This window comes from Mycetomoellerius zeteki, unplaced genomic scaffold (genome assembly GCF_001594055.1).
Source record: "Mycetomoellerius zeteki isolate Tzet28-1 unplaced genomic scaffold, Tzet1.0 scaffold146, whole genome shotgun sequence".
Lineage (NCBI taxonomy): Eukaryota > Metazoa > Arthropoda > Insecta > Hymenoptera > Formicidae > Mycetomoellerius > Mycetomoellerius zeteki.
In genome coordinates this window covers 896,418-910,013 of record NW_017256404.1, presented here as the reverse complement: position 1 = coordinate 910,013, position 13,596 = coordinate 896,418, and the positions used below count along the sequence as shown (strand labels likewise).

Below are 13,596 nucleotides of genomic sequence, written 5' to 3'. Positions count from 1 at the left end.
TTTACATGCACGCGCGCCCTGATGTCGCGTATATGTGCATATGTACCTGCTGTGCGAACACTGCGAACACTGCGGACACTGCGAACGTGTGCGAACGGTGCGAACGTAGGAGTCGGGACTGTCGGGAGGTGCGGAGGTAAAAAGCTGGTTAGAGCCGCCAGGAGGCCGCCCAATGGATTCGCCCCGCTCGTCGTGTTTACGTCCGTCACTCGCCTTCCTTTCGACGTCCGCGCTGCTCTAGGTTTACGCCACCCTCTCTTCCCCTTTGCATCGCCGCGTATCACCCGTGTTTCTAACCTAAGATCGTCTCCACCGCACGCGAGAGAGATGAATGCCATGCTCCTTTGATAGAGGCATCACGTCGTCACCAACATCACCGACACGCACCGGACCCCTAGCAACCCCCATCACATCGGGGGACCGTCGTCGTCGATCGACCAAGAAAGGCTGACGACCGAGAACGGCGCTCGTCCCAAGTATAGACCCCTCCCCTGTTTTACGCAGCTTCTCGTAGTCCCTTTTGTCGCACGCAGCTTGTCGCGAATCCGCGTCGCGTCGTTTACGAGGATACATGGGGTGTGGCTACCGGCTCGTCGTTGTCAGTGTATCTTCGTCCGATAGCAATATTTTACAATATGTTGAGTTATAAATCGTAGCCGCGTGTTTACGGTGCGAAGGATTCAAGGTTAGATTGAATCCTCGCCGCAATGGTGATAATTAGTCATTCGTCGGATTTTCATCCACGAGTTACATCTTCTTTTCCTTTTTTGTTTTAACCTATTTTCGACTAGCTCGAAATTCCGATCTCTCGCGATAGAATGAGATAGCGACAGGCTGTGTTTTCTATTAGAATCGCATGTTAAAATCATGATATAAGAATATTCTTACATCATGTAAAAATATTCTCACATTACTATCGAAATTATCATCTATTTGTGTGCAAAGTAACAAATGAAGTAAAAGATATCGCATATCGATTTATATTCCAATTATGCTAACGGCTGACCTTTGTGTTTAGGTACAGTTACTATACCTATAAACCCAACACTACATATAGTAATGTCTGTCCCTCCTCCATCCTCCAACAATATATCTGACAATAATAAGCTAGGCGGTGCTAGTCCTAGTCCAATTGAGGGAATCGAGGGAGTTCCAGGACCGAGTTCCTTGGATCCTATGCATTCAGTGTTGCCACAAGATGAGGAATCCGAGGATTATGGAGATGATGAGGAGGAGGGTGATGAAGAAAGTAGCGAAGGAGAAAGCGAAGTAAGTCAGCACCAGTTTTGTTTGTATATTGTTTTTATAGAGCAAGCTGGCAATCTTTCCTTTAAGTTTTACTTTTGTTATAAATAAGACAAAAATAACTTCTTTATTAAATTTATAGTTACAAAGTGAACTGTCTTTCTAATTAACTTTGTCGTTTAGATTAGCGATAGTGGATTGTTCTGCGATACCGAATGTACAGCAGAAGTTGAGAGCAACAATTGCCAATCACCTATATCACAGTCTCAAGTGGTTCTTTCTGAACAAGTTCAGAGTCCAGTATCGCATAATTGTGTGCCATCGGATGCTGTTCAGCCTCAGAGAAAGCGAAAAAGTGAAACAGAGTGTTGCCTACCTTGTAAAAAACTTAATCCAGAAGAAAAATCTCATACAATGTGAGTATTGTATTTCTTATTACTTAAATATAATATATAATTATAGGTATATATTTTTACATTTCAATAATTTTCTTCTGCCTTAGGACTGCAAGAAAGGTAGATGATAAAGGTAAACACGTGAGATGTGTCATTCCTACCAAGGACAATCCACCTCCAGAAATGAGCAGTTGGCTTCTGCAATTTCAAGTATTTATATATAAATAATATTAATATTTTTAGTAAATATTGTAACAGTAACAAAAAATTATGTCGATAGAGCTAGAGAAAATAATGTGATTAATTATATTCAGGCCTTCTTAAAAAGTAAGTGAAAATAATACTTATTGCAGAGATGGTCAAACGCGGAAAGGATGTTAGCAATAGATGAACTAATAGAGAGATGCGAGCCCACGCAGGTGCGTCACATGATGCAGGTGATAGAGCCGCAGTTTCAACGAGATTTTATATCGCTGCTGCCAAAAGAGTTGGCGTTATCGGTATTGGCATTTCTGGAGCCGAAGGATCTCCTGAGAGCTGCCCAAACCTGCCGAAACTGGCGATTCCTAGCTGACGACAATCTACTCTGGAAAGAGAAGTGCAAGGCAGCTGGTATAGAGGATTTAAAAGATCTACCACCGCCGAAACGAAAGAACTGTCGAAGCAGCAGCCATTCGTCGCCATGGAAGCAAGCTTACATGCGACAGCACAATATTAAAATGAATTGGAGGACGAAGCCGATTCGTACACCGAAAGTGTTGAAAGGTCATGACGACCATGTTATTACATGCCTTCAATTCTCTGGCAATCGGATAGTCAGTGGTTCAGATGACAATACACTCAAAGTATGGTCTGCCGTCACAGGCAAGGTAAATTGCAAATGCATAATGATACAAGATTTAATTAGCAACAAAAGAGGAGATTATGTATATCCTGTGTTTTTCACAATATTTCAGTGCTTACGGACATTGGTTGGGCATACCGGAGGCGTGTGGTCTTCGCAGATGTCCGGTACGATTGTTATTAGTGGTAGTACAGATCGTACTTTAAAAGTGTGGAACGCGGAGACTGGCCAGTGTATTCATACATTGTACGGTCATACATCAACGGTTAGGTGTATGCATCTGCATGGTAACAAGGTCGTCAGTGGTAGTAGAGACGCGACACTAAGAGTGTGGCAGGTGGACAGGGGGGAGTGCTTACATGTGCTCGTGGGGCATCTAGCGGCGGTTAGATGTGTGCAATATGACGGAAAGTTGGTGGTCAGTGGTGCCTACGACTATATGGTCAAAGTTTGGAATCCGGAACGTGAGGAGTGCCTTCATACCTTACAAGGACATACTAATCGCGTTTATTCCCTCCAGGTAAGTTCATCATTGTGTTACTCTTAGATGTTTGCTTCTGATCTCTTTCGGCATTGACAAACGTCCGTTTGCCGTTTCCTTCCTGTTAGTTCGACGGTGTGCACGTTGTTAGCGGATCATTGGACACAAGTATAAGAGTGTGGGAGGTAGAAACAGGTGCTTGTAGACATACTCTGATGGGCCATCAATCTCTTACCTCGGGAATGGAGTTGCGCAATAATATCTTAGTGTCAGGCAATGCTGATTCTACTGTTAAAGTATGGGACATTGTTAGCGGTCACTGCCTTCAAACTCTCTCCGGTCCGAATAAACATCAATCGGCGGTTACTTGCCTTCAGTTCAATAGCCATTTTGTGATTACGTCCTCTGACGATGGTACAGTAAAACTCTGGGATGTTAAAACTGGTTTGTATATTTTTTTATCATCGTTTATTTCTCCGATTAGAATGTGCATCGATCGTTTAAGAACAATATGTGTTGTGTCCACAGGTGATTTCATTAGGAATCTAGTTGCTCTCGAAAGTGGTGGTAGCGGCGGTGTTGTGTGGAGGATTCGAGCGAGTGATACAAAACTAGTGTGTGCAGTAGGTAGTCGTAATGGTACCGAGGAGACAAAACTGCTTGTCCTCGATTTCGACGTTGAGGTAAAATAGTGAGCTCCACAACTTGGATCTAATTGCCCCCTTTGTACGACTTCTGTACATATTTTCAATTAAGTAGTCTAAAAACTAATCCACGCTGTACAATGATTTATATATTATATGGTGTGATTGTGATAAGACTGTGTACGCGCCGTAAAATTGGGCAAAGTTTTTGCGGGGGTTGGGGGGTTGGGAGGGAAGGAAAAAAACTGAAAACTGAAGGCAATGAGAGAAGTATCTTCAGATGGATTAAAGTGCCCGTTGAGAAAATTATAATTATGTCGTTTTGCCGGAGCGCTCGCACATTGTTGTGGTGTACAAACGTAAGATTTATAAGACTCGTGAACTTATCGGGAGGGGAGAGGGGGGGGGAGAGAAAACGAGGAGCTTATCAGTGTACTTTTGGATTTTCGCTGTTATAACGATTCAGTAGAATCATCGACGATGCAAAAGTAGCGAACATCCCTAACGAGATTCATTGTAAGTGTAACAGGTTTATTATGTGGGCATTTAGGAGCATTTGTCAACGGTGGCAGACGAAATCGAGGCGACTGAGATGTACTGAAACTGCGAGGCAAAATGACATTAATCGAAGAATCTCATACCTCCTGGAGCAAACAAGAAAACTGTCGACGACAATTCACGTCTTTCGGAGAGATCATACAGATCTTTTTACGAGAAATTTCAAACGTTTGTTATGTATTGCAACATTAATTTAGTCAAGCTGTCAGCTTCGATATTTCCTGATCATGTAATTTAGACTTTATTTTCCTATAAATATCGATCTGGTTAAAAACAAATATTTTTATAAATGTTTACAAGCTAATCTTTTCATTGATTGACGTTTATTGAAAGAGAACGTTTTTCGGCAATTAAAGTAAAACGATTCAAACAAAAAATTCGTTGAATAATTCTCTTTGCAATTGAAAAGTTACTTTTTTCAATGTCGCATATTTCACTTCGTCATGGTGCAATATACAGATATAGCGCACTTATTCGCGTGCAATACAGATTTACAAAACAGTGAACTAGTACAAGCTTACAGAACAAGACGTACTTTTTTAAATCTTTGTTTTTGTTGATTAAAATGTTTAAAACGTTCATCAATATTGAATAGACTTGTTAAAGAGAGAATATTTGTATTAGCCAGATCTTTACATTTAGTGCGAATTGTATAATGAAGACTTAGAAACATTGCATCATTTGTCATTGACGAATTTTATATGGATTCTACTGAATCATGTCATGAACATGAACGACATTATCAAATAATACAATTTGTGCAAATGCATCTTTATTATTGGACCTAGGTTAGACTAGGTGTCGTGTTTATTTGTATATTGCTCAATAGTTTATATTATAAGAATGTGTTACCTGTTGTATCATTTTTTATAAGAAATAGAAAAAAGATGTTGCTGATATTTTAGATTTTGTTTTTTTTTTTAAATTTATTACAACTGTACACATGTTCTTGTGCTAAAAAACATATTTTGTACAAAATAAATGTTCGATTTCGACCTCTTTCTATATACTGTGAGTATTATCTTCTACTGTATAATTGAACAAAGAAAGCGCATTTTATTTTATCATCTTGCATAAATACATTCAAATAAATAATGTTCAGTCACATTTTACAAGCTTCTTTCAAAAAAGTCTATAGGTGTCATCAAAGGTTGTATTTTATTGTATGAACTATAATAACAATGTGCTACGTTTCAACAATGATAATAAGCGTACAACCGTCGCACATCACTTGGAGCATAGTGTCCTTTTTCCGAAGAGCTTCTCGTTCAATGAAGTAATGTTCGCCGCACCTGCAGCGATAAAACAATGTGTCTTCAAGAGCAGATTCTTCAAGATCGTTCGGTGTGAGATGCGCGTACACAGGACTATCTTCTTCCTCTAACTGTTCCTGTTTGCAGGCTGCATCATACTTTTTCCTGCATTGTGGATGTCCGAGCACCCGCCAGGCTTCCTTGACGTCGTGAAATTCTTGGATGTCCACAGCATCATTTTTATCGGGATGAAACTGCAATACGCGTCGATGGTAAGCATGCTTAATCTCCTCTTGAGTGGAGTCCTTGCTGCAGCCGAGCACTTTGTAGTAATTTAATCGCATCTTCACAAACGTCCTAGAACAGAGTACTACTCTTCTTTGTGGCTAACCTATATGTAGCTGTCCACATGTCCATGAGAGCATACTACAGACACGCTCTGTCGTTCTGTGTCTAATAATCCAACATGATGTAAGAATATATAGCCCGGTCTCACCCTCACCAACTCCGATTAAGCTAATCGGCCGATTAAATATTACCAACTGCAAGACTTGAAAACATCCTTTTTCTGGCGGGGCGCCGAGTGCTCGACTCGTATGGTTTGTTCGGATTTGAGAGATTTGCCATTAATATGGACCTGTGCTGTTATTATCACATCGTTCTTCACAATCGCTAGAAAATTAGGTTATGTTTTCAGTCTTGCAATTGGCAATACTGAAATTTAAGCCCAAGACATAATGCGAGAGAATAGCGATAGCGATAGGAATAACCCGATTTCGAGCTATCAGAAACTGTATTCCGATATATCCGATTTCTAATGGGTTGAAATCATGTTATTTCTATCGCTATCGCTATTCCCTCACATTGTGTCTTGAACTTTAATCATGCATTCAGCGGACTCATTGAGCGTTCAGTGAACGGTTGTACTGAATGCACCCAATAGTTGAATAAGCGCTCGCTGCTATTGGTGTATTTTTCTATATTTAAAAGTCTTATTGGATGATCTAGAAAAATACACCAATAACAACGTGCTCAACTGTTGGGCGAGTTTAAGTCGGCAAAGCGGCTAGGTCTGCTCACCGAGCAATTAAATCATGTCCATTCGCTCGGCAAGTACTTGAACTAGTCCATTGTATGATGGAAGGGAAGTTCGCTGAATGTGCCCAATAATAGCACACACATTCCGTAACAGTAACCATAAGACATACCATAAGAATCAGCCAATTAGAATTAAGAGTTCAAAAGAATTCTCTACTGTGATTGGCTGATTCTTACGGTACGTCTTATGGATACTGTTACGGAAGGTATGTGTGTGTCATGGCCATAATGGCCATTCTACAATAAGCCATTAGTCATAAATCAGAAGTTAGAAGCTGGAAATTGACGACTATGATTGGTCAATTTCCAGCTTCTAACTTCTGATTTATGACTAATGGCTTATTGTAGAATGCGTGTAATCCCGGATCTATAATAGGTGTTTTAAGCCTTAAGTCGTAAGAAACTGACCAATTACAGTCGAGTAGACACTAAATCAGACTTGATTTATTGCCTGAGAAATTGGATAGATATTGCAGGATATGATTTTAGGAGGATTGAAATTAAAAGATATTATACTTGTTTATATCGTTAAAATTAAGAATTGGTAAAGATATTTTATTAATTCACAACGACGTCAGACTTTTCATCGTTTTCATACGCTTGTCACGGATAGATTTCAATTGCACTCGCGGACAATAACGAAAGAGAAAGAGAGGAACAAGACAAATGTACTTTCACAGTTATTTTTACATTCAATCGTCTAGATTCAATGACTGCGATAAACATTAAAACCTGAAAATTGCCAACGTCTCTCCATATTTGCGCCGATGCCGAACAATTCTTGTTTGAAGACCTGTGGAAAACGTTGCATTAAAACTTCAACTTCATTTGGTTTAATGCCGGGCTCCATTTTCTGCAGATAGGACCACAAATAATCCACGCTTGCACCAAACGGATGGATATGCAGAAATGTCGCTATAAGTCCTGCAACGTATGTCATATATTAGCTAAGTTACAACTGACACTGTTTTAAAATCATTTTCCAATTGTTTCTAAAATTTTTATATTACCAATAAGTTTAGCATCCTTCTGGGTGACTTGTACGAAATTGGAGGTGAGAACGTGTTGCTTCGGTGTGCGTGGCTCCTCGCTAATATCGTCGTCCTTGTCAAGTGTGATAATCTCACTTTCTCTGGGCTCGTCCTTCTTTGTGGCATTCAGCTTGACGGTCAAGTCCTTGATCTTCTGATCATCCTGCACCTGCTGCTTATGCGACTGCATCAATTGTTCTTGCATACCTTTCAGCGTTTGCTGCAGCATCTTCATTTGCTTCTCCTTTCCCTCCATCTCGGCTTTTGTTTCCGATTTCAAAAGATCCACCTATAAAGATTTGTAATTAGAAACTTTTCGAAAAATCCCCCAGTGTTATCAAATCGATTTGCATTAATACACACTTCATTCTTGTACGCTTCCAACTGGCATCTCAGACTGTCGTTCTCTTCTTTGAGACTCTGCAGTCTCTCGACGTCCTCTTGATTACCGTCCAATTGATTGCGTGTTTTCTTACGTTGAGGTTCCTCCTCCGAGTCCGATACATCCATCTCACCTTCGCCTTCAATTAGACTGTCTTCCAGCTGTACCGCTTTTATTTCCTGTCATTACGAATAACGAAAATTACAAAGTGCTCCAAATCATGACCATTGTTTTTTCACACAAATGCATGCAAAGTATGTAATTTCCTATCTGCCGTTCAAACAATGGTATTTAAATACATCCCTAAACATGGCTGATTCTATTGTTTTTCTTTCTTTTTTTTTTTTAAATTAATGTACAGTACTGATTTTTTAAAATGTAGTTTCGTACATTTCTGTAATTCAGAGTTTAAGCGCGGTACCACATACGATTCTCAGTTTTCATTACAGAAGTGTTTCAGGACTTTGCTCGCCTTTTCAAAATGATTTGGGCTTACCTTATTGTAAGAAGCAGATGCAGCTCTGAAGTACAGAAATAACAAGTATTGTATATCGAGTGAACGCTGTTCGAAAAAAGTAAGTCAAATCCATGCTGGATAGTCTGTAGTTGCTTTTCGATCCGAAAGTGCTAATCTCGTATTACCTTCTGTTCCATATGTTGTTCTTAATGTTGTGCATGTTGCCGACAGGATTTATCTGCCATACTGTCACGGCATTCCACGATAAAGTATCGAATTATAACGCACGAAGAGAAGCGTGTGTCTGACCGATTTCTTTTTTTTTTTATAGCAGGCGACTCGATTCTTTTCTCAATTGTCACTTACCTGTGATATCTTAAAAATACAATTTGCAAAACAACCGTGTTTGGAGATATCGTGCAAACGCGCAGAAGAGCATATTGCGACAGAGAAGATTCTGAGATTACTTTAAGTTACGCAAGAGAAAAAGGAAGTATACAGAAGACACGCTACTAGCATGTGAGAGTGCGTTACATACATACCGAGGATTGTTTCTTCCACATTTCGATGTTCTTCCTCTGCGCCTTAGTGAAGTGATCCCAGACTTTCTTGTGGCTGGCCGCAGTAAAGACTCGTTCGATCTGACTGACTGTTGATGACATGTGGTCGCATGTTGCATACAAAAAAACACAACAAATCCTCCGTTGTATACCTTTGGCTTGAAACTCTAAGCTCGGTAGTTTCGTCTATGCTTTTAGTACTCATTACGCATACTCGTTATTTTAAACGTTTAATTATATTCCTCAACGGGAACGATCCCTTCTTTAATAATCGGAGCGTGTTTTTCGTACATATGTACAGTTACGGAGTCTCACAGAGTCTCACGTAGATTGTGCCGAGTGTTGGAGCGTATCTAATCTAACGTAAAAGTTGATTTCACCAAACATTCCGCTCTCATTGTTCGCCTTTCCACCATACTGCGGATAATGTAAATTCCGAAGACTTGCAATTCGTGGACTTCCCATGTTAAGGACTATTTTGAACAACAACGAATATGATTTCGCGCGTTATTAAACGTTCGTATGATACATTACATATACATGAACACTTGATAAAACGATATATGTGTAAAAGTCTCAATCTGCAGTTCAAAATAATCTTTCAACAATGGATGCCCAGCCCATCACCCTTATTCCTTAGCATTGCCAAACATGCAACTTTCAAGTACACTATGACTCTATGAGATAGAATTTGCGATAAATCGTCTTCGTTTGTTGGTTTTGTTGGATCCTAAGTCCGAGAAGATAGGATTTTTTCACCCACCTTATCCTCGCCTACTATCTCTGATCCTTCCTACCGAGTTGCCTCCAATTGTGCATTGACCACAAACAGAATTCATAGACGAATTCGCCATGATACACTTGAGAGATTGCTAAAATTAGTGACGAGACAGAGAAGTACTTCGTCGTAGGTATTAAAAGTAGGTTTTACATCAAGCGTATCACTTGATATGCAAAAGCCGGTTTTCAGAATATCATACGTTGAGATCGACAAGCTTAACATTCGATTTGACTTTGTACCTGATTATAATCGGTTGTTGTACCTTAATGTCATGAATCATTTTTCTTAATTATCACGTAACGATGTAACATACCTTCGTAACTGGTTTAAGAAAAATCTCTGCTTTTTATCGGAACTTAATGCGTGGTATAAGGATTCATCATACACACAGTGCGAAGAATGCAATGAATACCGCTGTTGTTACTTTGAGATTATGAACGAGATAATCACGATTTTTGTTGCGTTTGCTATATCCAAATAAGGATTTCCTTCTATTGGTTGTTGGACTTCTTTATGCCAGAATGAACTTACCAAGCCAATGCGGATTTTCTTAGCGCACACGAAATATGTACGATAATACGGAGCTATCTTAAAGATAGAAAAATAAGAAAGCGTATAAACGTACATTGTATGAGGAGTCCTTGCATTCTTCCTTTCATTAATTCTTTGGCTTTTTGCAGCTCTTCCTCGTAAGCAGCTTTCTCCGTCAAGAGCCGTCGCACATGAGAGTTCGTTGATTGTATCATGGAGTAGAAGATGTTAGCGTTACGTTTGATGCAATCTCCTCGTTCTAACCATGTTACAACAATCTACAACACATTCGGATCATGGAAATACAGAGACGTTACTTGACATAACTAGAAACTGGAAGCTGAAGTATGTATTAGAATGTTTATTAAAATGACTACTCACTTGTACTGCTTTCATAAACGTATCATCTTGCTTAATTTTTTCGCAGATATTCGATGCCTCATGATCCGTATAGTGTACCACTGGAGGTGGACTCGACGGTGGTCTTTGTCTCTCCTTTTCCACTCTTTCTCTATGACGTTGCTCCCTTTGTAATTGTCGTTGTCTACATTCCCATTCATATTGGTCATCTCTAGCCTAAAATCATTATTAATGATTTTATATATATATATATATATAAATAGAATTGAAATATAAAATTATATATTTTTAGATAAACAATTTCCAACAAGTAACAAACCTGAGCAAAATCTACATGAAGTCTACCGGTATTCGCAGGTTCTCCACTCGATCCTATTCTTACTCTATAACCTGATAAATAAATTGCTGCATCGACACTAGCTTCCAAGACAAAGCGTATATGACAAAAATTCTTTTTAGAAAGACGCAAAGTAGTTATCTCTCCACATCGTTCAAATATCTCCTGTATTATAGCTTCGGTAATGTTTTCCGGCAACCCTGTGTAGGTAGTACGATTATGTAAAGATTTTCAAGTAATTTATCAGTTAATGTGCAATGCTTACCTCCTACAAAAATTGTTCTACATCCTGGTGGTCTCTCTCGCGTGGTAGGTGGTGGAGCGTTCGGATTTGGTGGAAATAATACACAACTTTTACAATGTATGATTTCTTTGGTACCCTGAGGCGTCATCTGCGGCGGTGGTAAGCTCGCGGTCATTATTTGCGCTGCGTCTGTCATAATCTGTTCAGCGCCCAATATCTGAGCGCCTATCATACTGCCATCATGCGACATCATACCCATGCCCATTGGATTGTAACCGTGCGTATGACTCATATGTGGACCCAATGTCATCTCGCCCATCATGGGTGCCATTGGTCCCATGGGACCCATACCCATCATGGAATAACCCACTCCCATTCCCCAGACACCTGTGGCAGGTTCCATCTGCGTGCCTATGCTCGGCGCATTATTTGTATTTGTCGACGACAAAACTTCGTTGTTGTTGTTGTTAGAATTATTAGCATGATTGTTATTATTTTTTGAAGAATTTGAGTTATTTCGTTCTTCGGTTCTTCGATCATCCCTCCGATCTCGGTCGCTTCTTTCCTCCCTCCTGTCACGATCCCTGTCGCGTCTATCACTGCGTTCTCCTCTTGACCTTTTGCAACATAATGCACAAGCTATAACTAGATTTTAAGCAGATAAATTGTATGACTGTAATTTTATTCATGCAACTTGTCATATTTCCTATATAGTTTAACAAAACAAACAAATAGAGTATCACCTTCTATTGTTGTCTCGGGCTTCACGGCTATCCCTGTTTTCCCGATCCCTTCTATTGTCATTTTTGTCGCTTCTCCTATCATTGCTATCATCCGATGTTTCTCGCACTACCGGAGGCTGATTTTTATTCGTACTAAATTCCAGGGGCGAATCGTTCATGCCAGGTAGTGGTATGGGCGGTGGTGGTAGTGGTGGAAAACCTTGACCCGCTAGTTCCATAAAGCTTTGTGGTCCTGCTATTGGACCCAGTGGACCTATCGGTCCCATGCCTGTAAATTGTACATCAATGAAACAAACGGCGTCAGGGTGACAGATGTGGACGAAATCGATTTGAAGAAAGGCAAATGGAGTAACGATTAAAGGAATCGGTTATCGCTCACTCATGGGTGGCATAGCGGTTGCTGGTACTCCGGGGAAGTTGTAAGCCATTTTTCGCAAGATGATCTTCGACTTCTATCCACAGAAGGCGAGAGGCGGCGGAAATAAGCACGCCGCTCTGAAATATTCCTCTGTATTCCGCTTGATTCCGCTCGTTGTTGTCGAAAGTCGCGGAGATGGCGGCGATGAATATACAGAGTGGCTACTATCGAATCGTGATTATGCGGCGCGGGAATGGTAGTACATGCGAATACGACAGATGACACTACCGCTTGGTCGCGTCGCTCAATATTTCATATTTGTTTTACTTTTTATAAATATGTTAAATACGTGATAAAGAAAAAGAAGGAATCAAGTATTTCAACTATCCTACACTCTTATGTTTCTTCCGAAACACAAATATTGACAAATATACAGCCGCGTTGCGCACAAATGTAGTTGGAAGGAGCAGCACCACTGCAGTCATATGCTACTCTGCTCCGTTTGGTTGCCATTTAGCAACGGCCGGTGTGTAAACATAGATGGCTATCTCCAAACCAGAACGTCAAATTTTGTCAAGACATTTTCGTGACGTTTTTTCGTATGATTCACCACATGCCCGAAGATACTTACATTTTGCATCTTACATCGAGTACAATAATGATTAGCGCACTTTGTCTGAGGTACGTATTTGTTTCTTCCTTAAATCGTGACGTTTATATCTTAAGTGGATGCAGTACATAGTATAATGTTTGTTTATCTAAGTAAATCCGCAAAAGCAACGCAGAAATAAAAACAATACACGCGCGATGATGATGATAATAATAATAATACATTTAAAATAAAATCAGAAAAATAATAGCCTCATTAATTAAACTTGTTTAATTATGGCTCGATATGACAATTGTTCTATTGAATTTTAACCATCATGATACGTTTGTAGTAACAGTTTAAAATGATAAGATATATTATAAATATCTTTTCTAATTATATATATATATATCTTAATATATAGAAAAATCTATATATAGTGCTGTATTCATATTCCCCAAGTCTTGATAAATATATACATTTTCCTATACATATTTTATTGATACAGTTTCAGCTTTATATTCTTTTTGAATCTAACAATGATAGAAATCTAAATACAAACTTAAAGTTTTTTTAAAAGAGGAAAAAAGAAAATGATAAATACATGATCATTAAGTATAAATATTAGCTATTAAAATAATTTAACAAACTCTGTTTTATGTAAGTAATGCCCGTATTCATAGTCAGGCCTTATATTTAAGGCTT

The 13,596-nt window shown here is 39.4% G+C and overlaps 4 protein-coding genes across 6 annotated transcripts in view; 2 read left to right on the top strand and 2 right to left on the bottom strand.

The window, feature by feature from the left end:
• Window positions 1-64: 64 nt before the first annotated feature.
• Window positions 65-4,961, top strand: ago (F-box and WD-40 domain protein 7). 3 transcript variants are annotated; one of them, XM_018462831.1, is made up of 9 exons: window positions 65-476; window positions 1,019-1,269; window positions 1,429-1,661; window positions 1,748-1,850; window positions 1,994-2,509; window positions 2,597-3,004; window positions 3,094-3,409; window positions 3,494-3,648; window positions 4,160-4,961. In XM_018462831.1, the coding sequence occupies exons 2-9, from the start codon at window positions 1,060-1,062 to the stop codon at window positions 4,208-4,210; spliced, it is 1,992 nt and encodes a 663-aa protein (XP_018318333.1). In that variant the 5' UTR covers window positions 65-476; window positions 1,019-1,059; the 3' UTR covers window positions 4,211-4,961. The 3 variants fall into 3 exon arrangements, with proteins under 3 accessions (XP_018318333.1, XP_018318335.1, XP_018318334.1); XM_018462833.1 differs by having other exon boundaries at window positions 3,494-3,691; window positions 4,160-4,221; XM_018462832.1 differs by lacking the exon at window positions 65-476 and adding an exon at window positions 500-685.
• Window positions 4,962-5,249: 288 nt separating this feature from the next.
• Window positions 5,250-6,079, bottom strand: LOC108732146 (dnaJ homolog subfamily C member 24). Its single transcript, XM_018462809.1, has one exon. It carries the CDS (start codon window positions 5,762-5,764, stop codon window positions 5,354-5,356), a length of 411 nt encoding a protein of 136 aa, XP_018318311.1. The 5' UTR covers window positions 5,765-6,079; the 3' UTR covers window positions 5,250-5,353.
• A 966-nt stretch (window positions 6,080-7,045) lies between these two features.
• Window positions 7,046-12,536, bottom strand: LOC108732153 (ecto-NOX disulfide-thiol exchanger 2). Its single transcript, XM_018462822.1, has 10 exons — window positions 12,324-12,536; window positions 11,945-12,212; window positions 11,223-11,818; window positions 10,940-11,157; window positions 10,642-10,836; window positions 10,355-10,538; window positions 8,931-9,037; window positions 7,913-8,110; window positions 7,529-7,838; window positions 7,046-7,442 (listed from the first exon to the last, which is right to left on the bottom strand). The coding sequence occupies exons 1-10, from the start codon at window positions 12,370-12,372 to the stop codon at window positions 7,225-7,227; spliced, it is 2,343 nt and encodes a 780-aa protein (XP_018318324.1). The 5' UTR covers window positions 12,373-12,536; the 3' UTR covers window positions 7,046-7,224.
• Window positions 12,537-12,684: 148 nt separating this feature from the next.
• Window positions 12,685-13,596, top strand: part of LOC108732155 (uncharacterized) — a 14,184-nt gene continuing 13,272 nt past the window's right edge. Inside the window, exon 1 of the mRNA XM_018462824.1 lies at window positions 12,685-12,983. The gene's annotated coding sequence lies outside the window, so the exon portion shown is untranslated. The remainder of the gene's footprint in view (window positions 12,984-13,596) is intronic.